The 23,605-nt window shown below is 34.8% G+C and overlaps 2 protein-coding genes and 1 pseudogene across 2 annotated transcripts; 2 read left to right on the plus strand and 1 right to left on the minus strand.

Annotated features, from left to right (window-relative positions):
* The first annotated feature begins 663 nt into the window (after positions 1–663).
* On the plus strand, positions 664–3,972 carry LOC137828063 (uncharacterized). Its single transcript, XM_068634485.2, has 2 exons — positions 664–1,316; positions 3,375–3,972. Exons 1-2 carry the CDS (start codon positions 852–854, stop codon positions 3,732–3,734), a joined length of 825 nt encoding a protein of 274 aa, XP_068490586.1. The 5' UTR covers positions 664–851; the 3' UTR covers positions 3,735–3,972.
* A 9,982-nt stretch (positions 3,973–13,954) lies between these two features.
* LOC150023219 (uncharacterized) lies at positions 13,955–19,020 on the minus strand. The gene is made up of 3 exons (XM_090297765.1): positions 18,781–19,020; positions 16,921–18,477; positions 13,955–14,407 (listed from the first exon to the last, which is right to left on the minus strand). The coding sequence occupies exons 1-3, from the start codon at positions 19,018–19,020 to the stop codon at positions 13,955–13,957; spliced, it is 2,250 nt and encodes a 749-aa protein (XP_090153891.1).
* Positions 18,533–18,638, plus strand: LOC137833770 (small nucleolar RNA R71; annotated as a pseudogene).
* Positions 19,021–23,605: the final 4,585 nt, after the last annotated feature.

Raw genomic sequence — 23,605 nt, forward strand, 5'->3', positions numbered from 1 at the left:
CATTAAGTTGTGATTTTGAAGCTTTGTTTAGGTACTGAAGAGTGAGTTTTAGCTTTATTGAAAAGAAGAAGGAAGAAGAAAAGGTTGGCAAAGACTTGAAAAATGGAGATCGTAGTCCCCACCCACCTGCCACCACAAAAGGGACAAGTCTGTATACCTTCTACTTTTATTGTATTAATTTATCATAGATTCCTTATAAATGTTCTAGTCTCCCTTGTTCTTCACCTATTGTTGTTGGATAGGTTATGTTGGTGATCTGTGACACCTGTTACCACCATATTCTGTTTTATTTTATTTATTTAATATAACGTACCATTCCTTCTAACACTCACAACCCAACTTGCATGCAACCGACATAATAGACTCCTGTTTAACTAATCTTCATCTTTACAATATTATATAAAAGTTTAGTTAAGTTTCAATTTCTTAATAAATTTAAATGTTCTTAACCGAATTTTTATTATTAAATTTTACAAAGTACTAATAATTTATTTTAATAAAGAAATATAAACAATTTTTTTAATTCTGAGTATACTATAGATAATTTTATATTGTTATATTTCTCTCATTTATAGAAATAAGGTTTAACAGTTTTTGTATTATTATGATAAATTTATAAATTTTATTACAGTATTTTTAATTGTTAGCGAGCCATGTTCTTAGCCACCTTTGGTTCTCCACCTTCCATCTCCACCTGTCACCTGCAACTTTCCTTATTAACACCACGCCACACTTTCTCTCTCCATTCTCTCTTTCGCTCTCTCTCTTCATTGCTTCCTTTTTCTCCGCAACACTTCCCTCCTTATTCAACCAATCCCCTCCTTTGCCACGCCACCGCTGATTACCACGCGATGGCGCCGCGTCTCTGGGCCTGCTTCGGCGGCAAGGGCTCCCGCGGCGGCGAAGCCATCGCGGAGCGCCGAGTCACCACGGCGGACTTCGGTTCGGAATCGAGTCGCGGCGGCGGGGGCCAGGGGGCAGTGGTGGTGGAGATGTTCTCGTCGCAGGGGTGCGCGACGTCGCCGGAGGCGGAACTGGTGCTGTCGCGGCTAGGAAGGGGGGACTTCGAGCTGGAGGTGCCGGTGGTGGTGCTGACCTTCCACGTGGACTATTGGGACTACGTGGGCTGGAAGGACCCCTTTGGGTCGAGCCAGTGGACCGTTCGCCAGAAGGCCTATGTTGAGGCCCTTGGGCTTGACACCATCTTCACTCCCCAGGTTGTGATCCAGGGCAAGTCCCAATGTGTTGGAAATGACGAGAATGCCCTTATTGAAACCATCACCAATGCTCCTAGATTCCCTGCTCCTACCTTCCGGGTTAGATATTTTTTGTTTTCAATTATCATTTTGCGTTTGCTTGCCTTTCTGGTGTTTGCTTCATTTCCTCCTTCTGTCAAATCCACAAAAATTTTGTTTTCTTCCATTTCTATTTCTTACAAAACTTTATTTAACTTTGTAAAGTAAATTGATTCAAACAATTTTCATTTTAAAAGCTTATTTGTGGAATAAAGATAGGTTGAAATCTATAATAAGATTCTCTGATATATATATATATATACACACATATGATTTTTATTTACAATGTCATATGAATGTAAAATTTTGTATATAGAATTATGTAGGGAGTTTTAAGAAAAATATGATTCAATTTGATTTGTCTTTTTATATTATGCATACTGAATTCTAAGATTTGGTTTTGATTTATTGGAAAAGAATATATGAAGTTAAAATAAAAAGTAACTCTTTCCTGTTAAGACTAGGAGAAACTTATTTATAACTACTTATAAGAGAAGAAAAAATAACTTAGAAAAAATTGAAAATCAATTTATTCATGAACCTTTACAATGAAGTTTTTATCATACAAGGTTTTTGGAGAAATCTTTCCAAATTCTTTAAATTTGTTTATATATTTATCTTTTATCAAAAAAATTGTCTTCTGATAAAGAGAAGTTGATTTTAATATTTGAGATAATTTCAATATATTAATCCTTTTTATGTTAAAATTACTTTGAGTGATTATTTAATCTTAATGTAATGTGATTCGTAGATTTTGTAAAGAATAAAATTTTAAAGGCGTTATTCTCAAGTGTTTTTTTTTAATATTTGTTTCATTAATTGTAGTTTTACACATTCGCGTATCTTTTGTTACGTGAATTATTGAAGTAAAAATGATGTCTTTGGTTGGAAAATGTCTTCAAAACACCTAATGAACTTAGCTAAGTTTTGTAAGTTTTAATTTCAGCAATACCTGTCATATATTGAGAGTAACTAATCCATAAATCAGTAGACACGAGTAATTAAAAAGTTTGGAGTATTTATGACCAAATTTGTATTAACTAATTGTCTCTCAGTCAGTGTGTTAAAATCTAAAAAAAATATTTTTGGAAGAATGTGATTACTCATAATTGAATATTTTTTAACTGAAGCTAAGGAAGGGAAAAAAACTGTTATATATTTGGGACAATCAATTGTTTTTCTAATGTAGGTGTCTATGCTTTACACCTTTATCTAGTTTTTGTTTTGGTGAGACCATTATTACAGGCAAAAAAACATTTAGATTTTTTTGTTGTTGTAAGTAATTGATTTAATGTATACAACCCCTAATTATATCTTATTTTCACTTCAAAATATCAGTTCCAAACACATTTATTTGTTAAACCTCAATTCTGCCAATTTCAATTCCGTTAAATCCACTCTGGATGCACACACCAAATCTATGCAATTAGGTACCAGAAGTTATTAAACTGATATTAAATTTTGCATTTTTTTCTTAAAAAAAGGAACATATTTTCCAAGGAAAATGAGAAATGAACATATCTTAAAAGCCACAACATCACTTCTGACAAAAAGGTAAACTACAAAACTCTTCAAGATAGATCCAAAACCGAAGTTGTCATGTTCTTTTCAATACCATCATCCCACCTAACGCCAAGTGGGAGGTCACTTGCTCACCTAACGCAAATTAAGATGTTATCATGTTCTTTTCATCACCTTCATATTTAGTAGGTGTTGGATCAAAGGCATCCTTTGAAACTATCAGAGTCACTAACTATTTCACACGCAACTAAAAATCACTCAGCAACAACAATGTGAAATTCTAGCCTCTAAGATGCACACATTTGTTTTTTTCTAGCCATGGCATTGAGTGATGAGGGATGTCACACATGCCAACCAGTCAAGTAAAAGTCATGTCTGATTGTCAATTATGAAAAGTTATAGTTTATGGTCATGCACTTGTGGTGTAAAACTATTTTACACTATCATTGCATGGTCTTTTTTCTCAAAAATATTATTTGTGTGCATGCATGTATATGTATGCAAGAAGTTTTGTTTATCTGTTTTCATTGTTTTGAAGCAAAACTGTCTTTCTATCAGGCAACTTTCACCAAGCCTGCACCAGATTCATTGCAAGTGTCTCTAACAGGAGCATTGAGGACTAAGGTGGATAGCAGTGGCGCCAATGTCATGGTAGCATTATATGAAAGTGGTTTGGTCACTGACTGTCCAAGAGGGGAGAACAAAGGACGTGTTCTATCCAACGACTATGTTGTCAGAAAACTCGAAAAACTCTGCACTGTCAAAGACATCTCTGCCAAGAAAACAGTATCTGGAACAGTTAATTTTCCCTTGTGGCAAGGATTCAACAGCAGCAAATGTGGTTTGGCTGTCTTTGTTCAGAACAGCTCTCACCAGATTTTTGGTTCACAAAGTTTTCAACTGCCGGAAGATATATGATTTTTTATTTTAGTTTTATTTGTGATGCATGCTGTTATCACATTCCAATTACATTGGTGTTTGTTAGGCTATGTGTACAGATTGTGTTATGATTTAGGACAATGTTGTTTTCTTTTTCTTTTATCACAAATTTTTGCTATGTAATTTGGCCTTCCTTACTATTGACTAGATGAAGAGAGAAGTTTAAATTTGGGGCTTGAACAATTCTATTGATTGGATTTTGAAACTTGCACTATCATCGAATCCCTTCTCTTGTATTTAAGTGTTGTTAAGTTTTATCTTGTCCTCGTAGCAACTTTTCGTAGTGATTCTTTTCTACCTCTTCCATCCACATATTCGGTTTTTTTTTTCTCATATACATCTTTCTTGGCAGTTTTGCTTGGCAGTTTCTCAAGATAAATAGGAGTATTACCATTCACAATACATTGTAGAATGCTAAATTTTTTTATACATAGTTGAATTAACCCTAATATTCCTTTTTATTTGATAGTTGTCATTTTTGCTGTCAAAATAAAATAATTCTAGCGGATACTTGTTTAACACTAGATAGATAAAAACATAGAAGTGGTTAGATGACTCCAAGTCATCTCCTAACGAATCCAATAGTAAAATCATTAAATCAATGTTTATAATTGTTTTGTTCAGGCTACGAATTGGAAACCTGTCGAATACTTACTTTCTCTCTTTACTCTCCTTACCTTACTTTTTCTCTCTCTTCACCTTAGGAAAAAGTTATCCATCTCAGTCCTCCTCCTTTTCTTTTTATCCTCTTGCTTTGGCGACCTATTCTCGTCTTACCCCCACGTCCCCTTATCTTTTGCCTGTCTTATTCTCCTCTATTCCACGATTAGTCTCACCCCTAATGCCCCTTTTTGTCGGGGAAGAGGGGGATGTACCGTTTTGCTCGGACACATTAGCATGACACGTTAGATTAAATGTTCTCTTTAACTGTCTTTTTCCCCTAACTTACAGTTCAATCAGCTGACTGACTGGTTTAACCTACCCGGACATCACACAGTCCCCTAGCCTCTAGTCGAGTCGAGCTAGGCAAAGAGGCTATTGCACGTCTGACGGGTTGACCTGTATCAAGACGAGTTGCATGCTCCCAGCATGATCTTTTCTTATACAACTCAGGTTCCCAAGTCACCAAGCAATAAATGCTTTGGCAGACATGTCCCGCGAGGGTTGGTTCATTCGAAAAATCGTTTCTGCTTCTCAAATGGGGCATAATCCTTCCGAAAAAACATTTATTTTGCTTAGGACCGCTCGTTTGTGTTCTCAGTGCTTCACACGTGTCGATCACTTGATGACTTCTGATTTGATCGTTTCGACTTCCCTTCGAAGTTTTATCAAACTTCATTATTTTCCTTTCACTCACACTTATGTTGCCTCACTTCCCTCTCACTCACACTTTCATTGCCTCGCTTGCGCCACTCTGGGTTTTAGGTACCGTTTCACTCTTTTATCCACCATGAATCCCTTTCTAGCCACCATTTCTTAGGTACGTTCTCACCGTTGTCGCCTTTATATATCCCTGTTTAACAATGGTGGTTCTATTGTTTTTCTATGCCTGTTTTCACTGAATAAATTTCTTTCCTAGGTAGCTTGTTTTAGCTTGCTTGTTCTTTCTTTGAATATGGATTATGCTGATGCCTATCCCTAGGCAGAGAAAGATTTGCTTGAGGACACCTCTATTTATATTTCTCATGAGAAGATTAGGAACCTCCGTAAGTCGTGTTGTCTAAGTAAAATTGACGAGAATTTGGTTAGGGTCATCGCTTGTGGGCCCGATGAGCCAATTTGTAAGGATGAGTCTTGTGACTCTTCCGGACCGTTCTGCTTGTTTTACGATACCGTGTTTATAAAGTTACGTCTTTTCCTTCCTTTAACTATTTTTGAGAAAGAGATTTAACCGAGCTAAACATCTCTTCGGCCTAACTGCACCCGAACAATTGGACTTTTATCCGAGCTTTTGTCATTCTTTGCTTCCAGTTGGAATATTTCTGACTTTAAACATCTTTTTCTGTTTTTTCAAATTCAAAAGCTCCAACAAAAAGTCGTGGTCTTCCCTCAATAGTTGTGGGAGAAGAAGTTTGCTTTCCTTATTTCAATCTTCGTACAAGAATCTCAAAGAACACTTTGTAAATCTCCGACCTTCACCTAAAAGTCCAACTATCTTGGATTCCTTATATTGGTCTCACAAATCCCATTTTCAAAGTGCTCACCATCTTAACCAACTCGATCCGATGGAGCGAGGTTTTGTGAGTTTTTGGAAAATATACAAGTTATTTTCAACACCTCCACCATCTTGAAGCGGGAATACCCACCCCCAAATGCTAAAATCTTACATCGGTATATTTTAAACCTTCCACAAAATTTTATTACACTTCTTCCTTGCGTATTGTTTTAACAGTTCTTCTTTTTCTTGTAGATAAAATGTTGTCCTCTTTCATGAAGGCTGAGTTAACCGACCGGGTGAAACGCATGCACGCTGCTAAAGTCGCCTTAGTGGTTAACCCCGCCAATCTTGGGGTTGTCCTGGTCCTCTCTCAACATTCATGCTCAAACGGTCAGGGTCCCGAGGTGGAAATTATCGAGGTCGCTCAGCCGAGTGTTGCTGATCGTGAGAAGGGGAAAGCTAGTTTCTGGGATGCGGGTTTCGATATGTCGACCTACAATAAGACTCAATACCTATTAGAGGAAGATGTCTCGAGGTTAAAAAATTCAAAGGTGAGTTTTCTTTGCAAGGATGTCGAAAGCTTGCTTGGCCGAGCCACTGCTTTGGTGTGCTTGGCTAACGTCAAGGCTAAGGAAGACGCACTAGAAGAAGAAAGAAGACTTCGCCAGTTGGCCGACCTTCAGAAGGAAGTCGAACGATTGTAGGCGAAAGTTGTCGAAATGGATCGCCTCCGTTCCGAGGTGGAGCAACTAAGCCTGGAGAATTCGGAATTGAAACTCGAGTACACCATATGAAGGAAGAAAACAAAGAGAGTAGAAAGAAACTAAGTCAACAAGAGAGTAACATCGAGCTCTTGAAAGATGATGTGGCCAACTCGTTTATAGCCGGTTTCGAAGCAGCTTTAGAGTAGGTGGCTATCGTCCACCCTACCACAAATTTATCTTTGATAGACTCGTGTAAGACTATGGTGGATGGAAAATTAACATGAACATTTTGAGAATTGCTTATGCTGCTTTTCCTAAGGTCTTTGATTTATATTTATCTTTTCTGAAAAACACTATATGTTTCGTGTATGTCCTGACTAAACTATTTCTTTATAGCTATCCATCTATGATTGTTCTCTACGAGGTCGTAAGTGATTTGAAGACATCTTCTGAATGTGAAAAAACCTTTCCTCTTGCCTCCGCGAATCAATCATGAATATATCTTATTCGTAGTAAAAATGAAACAACGAATGTTTTTGTTCGTAGGAGCGTATTCACCGAATGACTAACTTGATTAGAGCATTTTAAAAAACTTTCCCTTCTACCCTTTGAATCAATCATGAATGTACATACCTGAGCAACTTCATTCACAGTAAACTTGGGTGACGAGTGTTTAGTTGAAACATCGAATCACCAGTTTGGTCTGATCATGGGGTTCGACGAATGGTTTTTACTTGTCAAAACCGTTGAAACGTTGAATCACCAGTTCATTCCAGTTCATTCCGATCATGGAGTCCGACGAATGGTTTTTACTTGTCGAAATCGTAGAAACATTGAATCACCAAAAACAGCTTTAAAAGAAAAGGAGTGCGACCTCGTTAAAAACTCCTATTCAGGGAAAAAAGAGTATCACCTACCTGTTTATTCCTCAAAGCAAACTGAAAATTGGTCCGTACACAACATACTACTAAACTAGTAAACTACACACAAACAAAAACAAGTGTCAAGCAAGAAAAAACATAATTCAACCGAAATAGAATTTAAGGCATGTTGCGTTTCATGTTCGAGGAATTGGTTTAGGGTTTAGGGTCCTCCATCCAAAGTCTCTAGTCGGTATACTTCATTGCCAAGTGCTTGTACTATTCGGTACGAGCCCGTCCACTTAGGGAGGGGCCTTTCTTAAGACCAAGTCGGCTACTTTGAAATGTCGGGGGTTGACCTTAGACTTGTAGCTTTTCTCTACTCTCCTTTTTAGTGCCTAAGAGTTTATTTGCGCATTGTCTCAGATTTTGTCTAACAAATCCAAGTTTACCTATTTTTCTTCATTGAACTCTTTGGCCAAGAAATTGAGTACGCTATGTGATTTCTCCAGTATCTCCACTAGAATCATTGCGTTCGTTCCATATACAAGACTAAAAAGAGTTTCTCCTGTCGTTGATTGAGAGGTGGTGTGATATGACCATAAGATTCTTGAAATTTCGTCGAGCCACCCTCCTTTAGCCTTCTCTAGTCTTTTTTAACCCGCATAGCAACACTCTATTAGCCGACTCAGCTTGTCCATTGGTTTATGGATTTTCAACGGACGTAAAGATTTGTTTGATTCCTAATTTGACGTATAACTCCTTCAATTTCCTGCTGGCGAACTGGGTCCCATTATCTGATATGATTTGCTTGGGAGTGCTGAAATGGCACACCATGTTCTTCCAAACAAAACTACGAACCTTTTGGGCTGATATGACTGCGACAAGTTCCGCTTCAATCCACTTTGTGAAGTACTCTATGCTGAAGATCAGATAATTTACACTACTAGAGGGAACGACCCGGGGAGAGAATCCGCAAAGACTTGTCCTTTCAATGGTCCACGTGTTTCATAGGAAATATCGAACTCCGATAATTCATAGCCCACTTGACCATGCGCCCTGCCACGTCCGACTTTTGAAGTACTTGCTTGATGGGGAGATCGATCATGACTATGATAGTGAAGCTTTGAAAGCAATGTTGTAATCGTCGTGCAGTGAAGACAACAACTAAGGAGGCCTTTTCTATGCTTTGATATCTCAACTCAATCCCGTACAACACCCTTGCTAACGAAGTATATGGGTTGCTAACCTTTTCCGTCATCTTAGACTAGTATCGAGGTTATAGCTTGGTCTGTGATGGAGAAGTATAGCCGGAGCGACGTCTTTCCTGAAGGTTTTCTTAACACTAGGGGGTTAGCAAGTATTCCTTGAGCTTGGAGAAGGATTTTCACACTCGGTGGTCCAGGCGAACTTGCTATTTTTCTGGAGGCACTGGAAAATGGGTACCCTCGTTTGCCACTGACCGAAAGGAAACATGATAAGGTCACAATCCTTCCAATCCGTCGTTGTACCTCTTTCATGTTGGTCGGGCTCCTCATGTTAATTATTGTTGCGCACTTGTCGGGTTGGCTTCAATGCCTCTTTCAGTTAACAAGAAACCCAGGAATTTTATTGCCATACTCCAAAGACACACTTTTCGGGATTTAACTTCAACTTGTGTTTCCCAATTGTCTCAAATAGCTCTTCCAGATCGCCGAGGTGAATCTCGGGTTGTTCTAAGGTCACCACCATGTCGTCCACGTAAGCTTGTACATTTCATCCCAACATGGGATTCAGTATCCTGTCCATAAGTTGCTAGTATGTAGCTTCTACATTCTTTAACCGGAACATCATGACTTTATAACAATAATTATCGGTGTCTGTCATAAACGTAGTTTTCTTCTCGTCCCTCGGGTGCATGCTGATCCGATTGTACCCTGAAAAAGCATCCATAAAGCTTAACAGTCTGCACCTCAATGCACTATCTACCAGGGAATCAATACTCGACAATGGGTACCAGTCTTTCAAACAGGAGTTATTAAGGTCGGTGAAATCCACACACATCCTCCACTTTCTGCTCAAATTTTTCACCATCACCACATTTGCCAACCACTCGGGGTATTAAATTTTCCTTATGTGGTCGGCCTTCAACAGTTTCCGGGTCTCCTCTTTAATGGCTTGTTGTTTCTCTTCATTGTGTCTACGACGTTATTGTGTAACTGGCTTTGCACCGATTTCAAGGTTAAGGTGATGACACAGGAAGTCGGGGTTGATGCCGGGCATATCGGCTGCTGACCATGCGAAAGCACCCAAATTCTTCTGCAAAACTTCTTTCAATTTGTCTTTTATTTCTTCGTGCAAAGTGACTCCCACTTTGAAAGTCTTTCCGTTTATCTAGATTACTTTTATATCTCCCATCGGTTCGGGGCGTCTTTCGTAATTAGCTTCCGTTCTAGGTCCCTTGTACAAGTTTTGATTGCATACATCCCGCGCCGACATTTGAGGTTGTTCTCATAGCATTTTCGGGCCATTTACGAACCATCGCCTGAGAGATGGCCAGAGTGGAAGTATGTCCCATACGTGGCTAAAAGCAGTTCAGTAAAAGAACTCTCCAACAGATATGAGCAAGATGAGCCCAAGTTCGACATGACGTTGAAATCACTCTTGAATAAAGAAAACGTGGTGAAAAGGCTTCAATTTCCGCAAAAGACTGATCGGATATTGGGGGCAAAAAGGGAAGCGTGGTGTGAATTTCATCAAGCCCGTGGCCATGACATAAAGAGGTGCCTAACCCTAAAGTTTAAGCTCACCAAGTTAGTCAAGGAAGGTTTTTTGGGGAAGTATCTCCGAGGCTTAGACGTCAATCGAAAGGGCAATGGTCAGCTAGAAGAGCACGATCATGAAACTCCGGTGCTTGGGGATCTCAACACTATAGCTGGCGGTTTCTCCAGCGGAGGGACCTCTTCATCGGCTCGAAAGCAGTATTCGAGGTCCGTATTATCCCTACATACTCAATTGTTTTTTGGTATTAATACTTGTATTGGTAAATTTCATCGTTCTCTTCCTGTTAGTTGGAAGTTTCCTTCTCTAGGATGGGTTAAAATTAACACTAATGAGACTGCTAGGGGATATCCTAGTCTTACTACTTGTGGAGGTATTTTTCGTGGGAGTATGGGAGAGTTTATTGGTTCTTTCTCTGTGTTTCTTGAAGTTCAGACTACTATGGTTGTAGAGTTTATGGAGTTATACATGTTTTGGAGGAAACTCAAAAGACGAGACTTAATAATGTATGGCTTGAATGTGATTATGCCTTGGTTTGTGTTGCGTTTACTGTTAGGACTAATGTTCCGTGGATGCTTCGTAATCGATGGAATACTTGTCTTAATTACTACGGGAAAATTAGGTTTAGGGTTACTCATATTTTTCGTGAAGGGAATGCATGTGCTGATAAGTTGGCTAATTTAGTTTTTATTCATAGAGAATCATTTCATTGGTATAATAGGCTTCCATCTAATTATTTCTTAGAATTCTTTATAAATAAGTATAATCTACCTATGTATCATTTTTTTAACATATGGGTTTTGGTCTAGTTCCCCCATATTCTTTTGTGTGTATTTTCTTTCTTTTTTCTCTTTTAATAATACTTTTTCATGTGATGGTAGATGATTGTTGTTACTTGAGGTGTCTGATGACTTTTTACGGCAAGTGCACCGCTTTGTCAGAAGTAATAATTGTCCCTAAGGACGGATATCGATCCCACAAGGAACAGTGAATTATTAAGTACAATAATCGCTAAATATAGAACAAAACAATTAAAAGTGTATTGAAAGTGGTTGTGTTGGCAATGATCAATAAGAAAACAGACAAAGAATTAGTTGTTTCAATTGGAAAAATAGGGATTAGGTTTCATCTCTCTCACTCTCATGTATTTTGATTAGCATGTCAATATTAAGTTCTTTGATTGAAATTGATGCCAGTATAAAAATCATCTATATCGATTCCTCGCATATAAAATCCTTAAGAATGTCCCCTAACTATCGATCCCTCGCATAATTATAAGAACAACTTAGAACGAAGCTCAGACGTTTAATAGCAATTAACATTTCAAGTCTATTCCTAGCACTCAAATATATTAAGTATTGTTGTTTAGGTCCGAACCCTAAAAATACCTCCCGGTCAGATTTAAGATTCTCAATTTGTCACGGAAAATTAAAAGTAAAACAATAATACCAATAATCAATCAGGAACTGAATATTAATATATAAAATATCACCTCAATACATAAGAGTTTGAGCAGATTACTCCCAATCCCAAAGGGTAGAATTAGCCACGCATACTTCTATCACCTTCCATTCTCCCAATTGGGTTACAATTCACTCTATGGTGTTTTCCTCTCAATCTGGCACACTAAGGTTGAGCCTCTAGCCCTCTATTTATCCTAGTTTTCTAGGGTTAGATTGTTTCCTATGTCGCGCTAATGGGCTAAATGATAAAACATAAAAAAGGCTCAATCTTTCTTTGCATCTTTTTCCATTCTGGGACCTTCTATCTTTATCTTTTTAGCTCAAATCATTCATCTTTAATCCAAATCTCCAATCTTCCTTAGAAATCTGCAATTAACACCAAATTTGGGAATAAAATACTTTTATTCAAATAAAGATCATAAAAAATGTAAAAAGGTATAAATTCATAAATTAGGGATTATTTTATATGTAAATTAGCAATAAATCCTCATAAGTGCCTATATTTTAATATGAAATATTACTGAAATTAGACACTTATCACTCTCCCCAACTTAAAATCTTGCTTGTCCTCAAGCAAAGTAAATGAATATATTTGAATTTAAATATCAAACAGCTTAATTCACTAAACAACAAATCAAATTAGAAACTTATGATGCTTCCAATTTCAAATATAAAAAATTATAGACACAATCAATTTCCAGGATAAAATCAAAACAAATAAATGAAAATTCATCAAGGAATATCTTCTCATATGCTCACGGGTAAGTGTTTCTCTCTATTTTCACTGAATCATAACAAATCACAGTTGCTTTTCATTTCATCTTCAAATCACAAACATATTAGAAACATGAATCTTAAGGTCTTTTACAGGGTTGTAATGAGGCTGGGCTTCCAAAAAATATTGGTTTTTCTTAGATAACAAAATGCACATCTTAAAGAAGAAGAACATACCTACAATTCAATTATAGAGAACATATATGTTATCTAATTACCACTTTCTTCCAATGTCACCTTTTTCCTCATTTTCTTTCTTTTCATGAAATTTTTTTCTATCTTTCTTTTTTTTTTATTTCTTTTTCTTCTTCTGTTTCTGTTTTTTTTTTCAATAATAGGAAAAGATTCTTCCTCTTTTCAACTTTTTGAACTTTCAAAATCAGAACCAACCATTCCCTTTTCTATATGTATTGCATCTATGTTCTCCTTCCTTAGACATGCTAAAGGGTAGAAAATTATATCAATAAAGGTTAAGGTGCAATATTAACAACAAATTTCTTAGCCCAAAGGGGATATAAAAAAATTGGAATTCTAATATAAAGGTTGGCTTTTTGGCCCTGGCTCCTAATTAACACAAACAAATGCCTCAATCATCTTCATGATCTTTTATGATGCAACAAAAATAAAAATTAAGCAACCACAACTGTCAATTCATTAGTAAAACTCTCAAAATTGTTTAAGGTTCACACGCTCACTTGGTTTAAATGGTCTCATTCCCTTTTGTCTTGTCATTATTTGTCCTAATCAATCATCCTGTTAAATTTTCATGTATCATAATTTTAACTACATTTGAATAGGGATTCAATCATATTTTCTTTTCTAACCTGTGTCTAATTCATCTCACTGTTTAATATCTAAACACAAATTCTTTTTTCCACAATTCGAAATTAATATTCTAGTTCTTTTTTATTTGAGAAAAATAAACTAGAAAGCAAACAAATTAAAACTGAAAATTTATTCAAGAAAGATAATTCAAAACCTAAAACTAACAAACTAACAAAAACAACAAATTTATTCAAAACACAAAATAAGCAATTAAAACAAACTAAAAAAATAAACAAATAAAAAAAACAAAATAACCGAAAAATAAAATAAAATAAATAAAAACTAAACAGAAAATAAAATTTAAATAATTGAAAAGAAAAGAGAATTAGAGAGATAGAACCATATTTTTTCTCAATCCTCTCTTCTTAAAAAGTCATCCAGCTTTTTGTTAAAAATTTTATCTATAGTCTTGCTTCATTTGCTGGATCTGCCCCCTTGACTAATAGAACCTGTCCTCAGGTCAAAATACATAACCTGCAAAATGATTAGGAGGCATACAGGATTTTTTTTTTATTATTATTATTATTTACTTTTATATATATATATATATATATAAAATCAGCAAAGGTAATAAAACAACATAAAACTAAAATGTGGACTGGGTTGCCTCCCAGTAAGTGCTCTTTTAACGTCATATAGCTTGACGCCTATGTCTTTATGGGTCATCTAAAAGGATTACCATAGTGAGTGTTTCCTGTTCATTACCCAAGTAAGGCTTTACCCTCTGACCATTTACAACCCAACTTCTGTGTGATTTTGGTTCTTCTAACTCTATTGCTCCATACGGCTTTACCTCTTTCACAACATAAGGACCTGACCATTTAGATTTTAACTTTCCAGGAAAAAGTTTTAATCTAGAGTTGAATAAAAGCACAGATTGCCCAAGGTAAAAATTTCTTTCCACAATCTTCTTGTCATGATATTTCTTTGTGCGTTCCTTATAAAGCTTTGAGGAACTATATGCGTTTAACCTCATCTCTTCAAGTTCATGGATTTGCAGTTTTCTCTTTTCCCCAGCCGCTTTAGCATCTAAATTTAGTGTTTTTAATGCCCAATATGCTTTATGCTCTAATTCCACCGGAAGATGACAAGCTTTCCCATAAATCAGCTGAAATGGGGAAAGGCCAGTAGGAGTTTTAAATGCCGTTCTATACGCCCACAGAGCTTCATCAAGTTTGATTGACCAATCTTTCCTTGATGCAACCACTGTTTTCTCTAATATTTTCTTGATTTCTCTGTTAGAAACTTCTGCTTGCCCATTTGTCTGTGGGTGGTAGGCTGATGCTACTTTATGACTAATCCCATAATGCTCTAATACTTTCTTCAATTGGATATTACAAAAATGAGACCCACCGTCACTTATCAATACTCTTGGAGTGCCAAATTTGCAAAAAATATTCCTTTTAAGAAATTTGATGACTGTCTTGGAATCTGCATGTTGTGCTGGAATTGCTTCCACCCATCTAGAAACATACTCAACTGCCACTAGTATATATTCATTTGAAAAAGAAGATGGCAAAGGCCCTATAAAATCAATGCCCCAACAATCAAAGACTTCAATTTCTTGAATATTTTGTAATGGCATCTCATGTCTTCTAGAAATGCTTCCTGTCCTTTGACACCTATCACATCTTTGTACTAATGCATGTGTATCTTTAAACAACGAAGGCCAGAAAAAACCTGATTGAAGAATTTTTGCAGTTGTCTTTTCCCCATTAAAATGTCCTCCATATGCTGAATTATGGCATTGCCATATAATTTTATTGGCTTCATCTGAAGAAACACATCTTCTCAGCAAATTATCTGCACCCATTTTAAACAAATGAGGATCATCCCACACATAATGATTGGCATCCTTAAAAAATTTTCTTTTTTGATGCCAGTCCAAATTCTCCGAGATTGTTCCAGTAGCTTTAAAATTGGCCATGTCTGCAAACCATGGCCTCTTTTTGATTATCAGTAGCTTCTCATCTGGAAATTCAGCAAGAACCTCCGGCTCTAATGTGGTTACGTCATCATTTGCTAGTCTTGATAAATGATCTGCTACATTGTTCTCACATCCTTTCTTATCTTTGATCTCCAAATCAAATTCCTGCAACAAAAGTATCCATCATATAAGTCTTGGCTTAGAATCTGCTTTATTCAATAAATATTTTATTGCAGCATGATCAGTGAAAAAAATGACTTTAGAACCTATCAAATAAAATCGAAATTTCTCAAGTGCATACACTATAGCTAGTAGTTCTTTTTCTGTTGTGGTGTAATTACTTTGAGTTTCATTCAAAACTTTACTTGCATAGTGTATTACTTGAAAAATTCTTTCTTTCCTTTGTCCTAAAACTGCTCCTATTGCATAATCACTAGCATCACACATTATCTCAAAATTAAGTTTCCAATCAGGAACAGTTATGATAGGTGCAAAAATGAGTTTTTCTTTCAAGATATTAAAAGCAGTTAAACAATTATCATCAAATTTAAAAGGAGTATCCTTATTGAGAAGGTTGCATAGGGGCTTTGAAATCTTGGAGATATCTTTAATAAATCTTCTGTAAAATCCAGCATGCCCTAGAAAACTTCTGATTCCTTTGATGTTGACTGGTGGAGGTAACTTCTCAATGACTTCAACTTTTGCTTTATCTACCTCCAGCCCTTTATGAGAAATTTTATGGCCTAAGACAATTCCTTCAGTGACCATGAAATGACATTTCTCCCAATTTAGCACAAGATTTGTCTCCACACATCGCTTCAGTACGAGATCAAGATTAGCTAAACAATCATCAAAAGAAGATCCAAACAGAGAAAAGTCATCCATAAAAACTTCAATGCATTTCTCAATCATATCTGCGAAAATAGCAAACATACACCTTTGGAAAGTTGCTGGCGCATTACATAAACCAAATGGCATTTTTCGATAAGCAAAAACGCCAAATGGGCAAGTAAATGCTGTCTTCTCTTGATCTTCTGGATTAACCACAATTTGATTATATCCTGAATAACCATCCAAAAAACAATAATATTCTTTACCTGCCAATCTTTCTAATATTTGATCCATAAAAGGTAATGGATAATGATCTTTCCGCGTAGCTTGATTCAGTTTCCTATAATCAATGCACATCCTCCATCCTGTAACAGTTCTTGTAGGAATTAATTCATTTTTTTCGTTATAAATAACTGTCATACCTCCTTTCTTAGGTACCACCTGTACCGGACTAACCCACGCACTGTCTGAAATGGGATAAATCATTCCTGCTTCTAAAAGCTTTTGTACCTCCTTTCTAACAACCTTGGTGGTTGAGCCACAGGTTTGAAATCTTGCTCCATGTGAATTTTATGCATGCAATATGCTGGGCTTATACCTTTCAAGTCAGCAAATGTCCATCCTATAGCTTCTTTATTTGCCATCAACACTTTTATCAACTTTTGTTGTTCCTCTTTGGATAAATGGTTGCTTATGATAACTGGCTTCTCCCCATTTTCTTCAAGAAAAACATATTTCAAATGAGTTGGCAACTGTTTCAACTCTATTTTCTGAGGGGTGTTGGCTTTGTTCAGTTCTAATTCATCAAAAATCCTTTGTTGAACTTCTTTTGTCTTTCCCAGCTCTAACAAACATTCCTTGACTTCCTTCTCCCCACAGTCCTCACAATTTTCATTATCATTTAAGACTGCTTTCATCAATGAATCATCTATAAATATTTCTCTGTGATTTTCCAAATACAGTTCATCCAATGCATCCATCCTAAAACAATCATTCTGATCAATCGGATGTTTCATTGCTTCAAATACATCAAAGCTAACTTCTTCATCCTGCACTCGAACCTTCAACTTTCCTTCATCCACATCAATCATAATTTTTGCAGTCTTCATAAATGGGCGTCCAAGAATAAGAGGTACTTCAACATCTTCCTCTATGTCCATGATCACAAAATCAACTGGGAAGTAAAATTTGTCTACCTTCACCAAAAGATCCTCTACTATCCCATGTGGATATTTTATTGATTTGTCAGCTAATTGCAGTGTCATCCTTGTAGGCAGAATTTCAACATCCCCGATTTTCTTCAACATAGATAGTGGCATCAGATTTATGCTTGCCCCAAGATCTAGTAATGCTTTGGCCACTGTAAAATTTCCTATTGTGACTGGCAAAGTAAAACTCCCAGGATCTTTAGATTTTTGTGGCAATGATTTTTGAATAATGGCACTACATCCTGCTTCTAGCTCCACAATTCCTTGTTCTTTTAATCTTCTCTTCTTGGTCAACAAATCCTTCATAAATTTGGCATAAGTAGGCATTTGTTCCAAAGCTTCAGTGAACGGAATACTTATCTCTAGTTGTTTTAGAATTTCACAGAATCTGATAAACGGTCCTTCTATATTCTTTCTGGAGGGAGCATGTGGATAAGGTAAATCTACAATTGGAACACTTTTTTTTTCATTCTCTTTTTCCTTTTTTTTCTTTTCTTCCTGTACCCTCTCATTTTTTTCTTTCACTTCTCCCTCTTCACTCTTGTTTTTTTCTTCCTCTTCTTTTTTTTCTTCCCTATCAATTTTTCTTTCTTCACTCTCTATGTCTCTTTCCTTACTTTGTAGATTATCACCAATCCCCTTTCCTACAACTACTCCACTTCTTGTAGTGATTGACTTACATTTCTCCCTGAGTTCCCTCAAATCTTGTGTAAGTTGCTTAATTTGTGTCTCAAAATTCTCAACGTTCTTCTGCACAACCAACATGGTGTGTGTAAATTTTTTTGTAGAATCTTCCATTTTGCTCATTCTCTCTTGGGACACATGATCTAATAGTTGGAGTTGTTGAAAAGTTCCTTGCTTTCCTTGATCTTCCATGTAAAACGATTTTTCTTCAAAAGAAATATTATGGTAAGCACATTGCTCACTGGAATGCTCACCTCCACATAGTTTGCACCTTAATTCTTGATTCTGCCTTTGAATAACATGTAATTGTTGAGGCAATTTCGCCATTTGTGTGGTTAACTGCTCAACCTGTTGTGTCAAAATTTGATTTTGAGCCAATAATGTATTTTCAATCCATCCTTTCTTCCGAGTACTTCGTCCATCATACTGGTCTTGAGAATCTGTTGATGCCAATCCATTAATAATCCTCATTGCTTGTTCGGCATCAAGAGTCATCATTGTGCCACCAGCTGCGGCATCTAAGAGCATCTTCATATCAAATTTGAGACCATTAATGAATATGCTCAGTTGAGCAATGTCTTCAAACCCATGATTTGGGCATTTTCTCAATATCATCTTAAATCTTTTCCATGTCTCACAAAAAGACTCCTCTGCTCCTTGTCTGAACATAGAGATTTCAGACTTAGCTTTAATGTAGCGAGAGATTGGAAAAAATCTTTGCAGAAATTTTTCTTCTACATCCTTCTAGCTCGTGAGGCTCTGATTTGGAAGTGAACTAAGCCAATCCTTAGCTTTTCCTGCCAATGAAAAAGGAAACAAGCGCATACAAACATTATCAACATCATCTGATTCAAAGCCCATTACTCCCACCAATTCATAAAATGTATTCAAATGTGAATATGGATCTTCATGCTCCATTGCTGTGAATTGATGGGCACTGATAAGAGTAAGAAAATTGAGATTTATTTCCAAGGCCTTAGCGGTAGCAGGTATTGCGATACTAGAATAATGTCGTGGTCCTTGGTATATGATATAATCTCCAAGTGTCTTCTTGGCTTGTTCTTCTGCCATTTTGCTTCCTAAAATATTAGTGGGAAAGAAGAAAAAAAAAAGAGAGTATATTTTAATTTTAATTTTTTTTTTAATTTTTTTTTAATTTTTTATTTTTAAAAAATAAACAGAAATTTAAATTGCTAACTAAAATAAAATAACTTCCTAAACTATAAATTAAAACATAAAATAAAACACTAAAATGACACTAAGAAAATAAAACAAAGATATTCAGAAAAAAATAAAAATAAAAATAAAATATAACAAAAATAGAAATAAAAATATATAAATAAAATAAAAACTAAAATAGAATAGAAGAAAACAATGAAGACGAAAAATAACTAAAATCAAGAAATAAAAACAGAATAAACTAAATACTAGAAATAAAAACAAAATAGAATAAAACAGATAAAACAAAACGTAAACAACTAACTAACTTATTTTAAAGATACTACGCAAACTAACGTAAAAATAAAAGCTAAAACTAGTAATAGATAAATAATTAAAACAAATAAATAAAAACTACCTAAACCTAAATAAAACTACGTAACTAAACCTAAAAAAACTAAAATAAAATAAAATCAAAACAAAAATCAAACTAAATCTGAAAATGAATAGAAATAACTAAAATCAAAATAAGAATTAAAATAATAACAGCAAATCAGCAAACTAAAATAAAATAAAATAAAATAAAAAAGAATCTGTAAAAAAAAAAAAAAATTAAAACAAATCAAAACAATTAAAATATTCACAATATTTAGGAAATTATACTCAACAAATCAAAACCTGTCCCCGGCAACGGCGCCAAAAACTTGATGACTTTTTACGGCAAGTGCACCGCTTTGTCAGAAGTAATAATTGTCCCTAAGGACGGATATCGATCCCACAAGGAACAGTGAATTATCAAGTACAATAATCGTTAAATATAGAACAAAACAATTAAAAGTGTATTGAAAGTGGTTGTGTTGGCAATGATCAATAAGAAAAGAAACAAAGAATTAGTTGTTTCAATTGGAAAAATAGGGATTAGGTTTCATCTCTCTCACTCTCATGTATTTTGATTAGTATGTCAATATTAAGTTCTTTGATTGAAATTGATGCCCGTATAAAAATCATCTATATCGATTCCTCGCATATAAAATCCTTAAGAATGTCCCCTAACTATCGATCCCTCGCATAATTATAAGAACAACTTAGAACGAAGCTCAGACGTTTAATAGCAATTAACATTTCAAGTCTATTCCTAGCACTCAAATATGTTAAGTATTGTTGTTTAGGTCCGATCCCTAAAAATACCTCCCGGTCAGATTTAAGATTCTCAATTTGTCACGGAAAATTAAAAGTAAAACAACAATACCAATAATCAATCAAGAACTGAATATTAATATATAAAATATCACCTCAATACATAAGAGTTTGAGCAGATTACTCCCAATCCCAAATGGTAGAATTAGTCACGCATACTTCTATCACCTTCCATTCTCCCAATTGGGTTACAATTCACTCTATGGTGTTTTCCTCTCAATCTGGCACACTAAGGTTGAGCCTCTAGCCCTCTATTTATCTCTAGGGTTAGGTTGTTTCCTATGTCGCGCTAATGGGCTAAATGATAAAACATAAAAAAGGCTCAATCTTTCTTTGCATCTTTTTCCATTCTGGGACCTTCTATCTTTATCTTTTTAGCTCAAATCATTCATCTTTAATCCAAATCTCCAATCTTCCTTAGAAATCTGCAATTAACACCAAATTTGGGAATAAAATACTCTTATTCAAATAAAGATCATAAAAAATGTAAAAAGGTATAAATTCATAAATTAGGGATTATTTTATATGTAAATTAGCAATAAATCCTCATAAGTGCCTATATTTTAATATGAAATATTACTGAAATTAGACACTTATCAGTGTCAACCTAGCTGAGATGTCACGTTGCATAGTGATGCCTAACATGAAAGCTTTTATTTAAAAAAGAGAGTTGAGATAGTTGTGCAAAAAATATAAAAGAGATTAAAGCAGCAAACAAACAAACAGTTGATCCCCAAGTTCGTCTACCATTAAATTCTTCACAAGTTTTCTAAAGATTAATCCTTTCTTAATCTTCCAACAGAGCTAAATCAGATTGAACATGCGTTAATCTGATTCAACTGAAACTCACTAGTAAAACATGCGTCAACTAGTTTAATCAGTTTCTACTTTGTTCATTGTGTATACTTCATGAGAATGCTTATCTCCTCTGTTGAATCATGCGCCCAAGAAATTAATTTGAAAGATGTGAACTAATTAAGAAACCAAAGTTTAAAATAAGGAAGACTCTCAATCATGTGTGTTAGAATGTATGACTTTAAACTAGAGGGGGGTGAATGGTTTAAAGAGGGTTTTCGCCAAATTTTTAAGATAGAATGAAATTCTTTGCTAAAAACCATATTAGGAATTCAGTTAGCCAAGAACAAAGCACAAAACAGTAAAGCACCAGAAAAACAATCAGTTGTTTCGCAGAAACAATTGATTGTTTATACCAGTAAAAATAACAACAACTGAAATTAAAGAGTTTAAGGAAGAGAGAGATGCACAAACAGTTTATATTGGTTCACTCTTAAACCAAGAGCTACATCCAGTTTCCCAGAAACCACTGGGGAATCCACTAGGTAATCAAAACCAGATTACATACACACACCACCAAAGAAGTGACCTTGATCCCCTCAAGAAACACACTTGCTTTGACTCAGCACACACATACCAAGAATGTTGATCTTGACAACCTCAAGAGCACACAACCCTTCTTGGCTTTACAACACCTGAATGTACACAATATCTAGAACAAATTACACTGTTACATAATCAACTGGAATCAATACAGAGTAATCCTATTCCACTTCTCTCTTGAATAACCAAAGCTCAAAGTGAAAAACTTAAATGTTTGAAAGCTCATTGAAAACTCAAATATGTTTTTCTTTCAAGTTGTTTGTTATAAAAAATTAACAAACTATTTATATTATTCAAATCTTGGTCAAAGCATTTAAAGTAGGAGCGTATTCGGTTATGAAATCAATTAAAGCTCACTCAGCTACCAAAAATGATTATGTTAGAGTTTTCAAACAAACAATCAATTGAAAGAGCGAATCAATCAGTTGCTTTGGTTTGACAACAAGTCAACCATCCAAAATAGTTTTTAAACTCTTTCAAAAACACCTAAGTATAAAACAATCGGTTGTTTCGATAAAACAATAGGTTGTTTTTCACTTAGTTTGAAAAACACTTTAAACTTAAAAGATTTGAAAACACTTAAGCTTCAGATTCAACAAAGAGTGGATTACAAAGATAAACTACCCCATATCCTACTCTAAAACACAGCAGCAACTTCAAGCAACTCCAGCCTTCCATCAAATGCTAGGATTTGGATTCTTTCAAAGCTTGAACACACTTGATTCAACAATGTGTTCATGTACAACCTCTTACAAAAACCAGTTTTCGAGGAGATTAGAATATTAAAACAACTGCTATAGAGAATTAAAAAATGAAACTTTTATTGATCAAAACCTCAAAAACTCAATGGGAAATTACAAAGGAATCAATCAAAAAGGTTTAGTCATCCATGCGGAGGCAAAACAAAAGAATTACAAAAAATAAAAGAAAGTAAGAAAACGCTATGAAGCTCCCTTTTCTCTTTGAGATTTGTCTTTTATAGGTTTTTCTTCTCCAAGGATCTTGGTAAAATATTTTGGTTTCAACTTTCCTGAATTCTTGTATTTTGCAGAATATTTGCTTACAATTCTGTTTCTGAGATATTGTAGATTTTATTTTTATATTCTTCTCCTCAGATTTTGTTTTCTATTTTGATTCAAAGAAACAACTTGAACATTTGCATATTTGACACATTTGTAAAGATAGACACTTCCTTCAAACTAATCTAAAAAACAAAAAATTAACACAAAAAATAGTTAAGGCCTGAATAAATTCAATTATATGAATCTGAATTAAAACAATAGATTTATTTACTATTATATTATAGTCCAATAATTTATGATTAAAGTTATTGAATACGAATAAATATATGCTCATTATTATTATATTTTTATTACTAATAAAAACATATAAGTAGAGAAAAATATTAATTATTTTACAAACTAAGTTTGTGAAATTAAATTGTTTTAAATACATTTTCTGACAAATACATATCTGATTTTTTGAAATTAAATTAGATTTAAACATAATTTCTGATAATTACATTTCGGAAGACCTGTATTATGAAAACTATCTAACCTATTTATTTCATTTGTATTATTATTGTCTATTTTTCGTCATAAAATTATAATAGACTTAGGTAAAAACAAAATTAAATAGTCAATTGGATCCAATATATCACACATCACAAATCAAACAAAAAAAAATATTATCTAAAGAAATTTGAAGACCATAGTTGATTTTGTAACCTCTACAAGAAGCCATTGCTGCATAGCAAATGTTTCATTCCACATGTTTCTTGGTTATTATATACTTGTATGATGGATTTCACCTAGTTAAATAGTCACAAGGTACTCTCCAACATTTTTATTATGATGCTTTTACTTAGTTTTAGTCTTCTTTAATGTTAATTAAATAGAATTTT

The sequence above is a fragment of the Phaseolus vulgaris genome, chromosome 11 (assembly GCF_051622355.1).
Source record: "Phaseolus vulgaris cultivar YP4 chromosome 11, ASM5162235v1, whole genome shotgun sequence".
Taxonomy (NCBI): domain Eukaryota; kingdom Viridiplantae; phylum Streptophyta; class Magnoliopsida; order Fabales; family Fabaceae; genus Phaseolus; species Phaseolus vulgaris.

Coding starts and splice junctions, on each gene's coding strand:
- LOC150023219 (XM_090297765.1), bottom strand. CDS start 19,020: ATGGCAGAAGAACAAGCCAAGAAGACACTTGGAGATTATATCATATAC. Junction 18,478..18,780: donor AATCAGATGATGTTGATAAT/GTTTGTATGCGC, acceptor TTTGATATGAAG/ATGCTCTTAGATGCCGCAGC. Junction 14,408..16,920: donor AGGACTGTGGGGAGAAGGAA/GTCAAGGAATGT, acceptor TCCCCATTTCAG/CTGATTTATGGGAAAGCTTG.
- LOC137828063 (XM_068634485.2), top strand. CDS start 852: ATGGCGCCGCGTCTCTGGGCCTGCTTCGGCGGCAAGGGCTCCCGCGGC. Junction 1,317..3,374: donor TCCCTGCTCCTACCTTCCGG/GTTAGATATTTT, acceptor TCTTTCTATCAG/GCAACTTTCACCAAGCCTGC.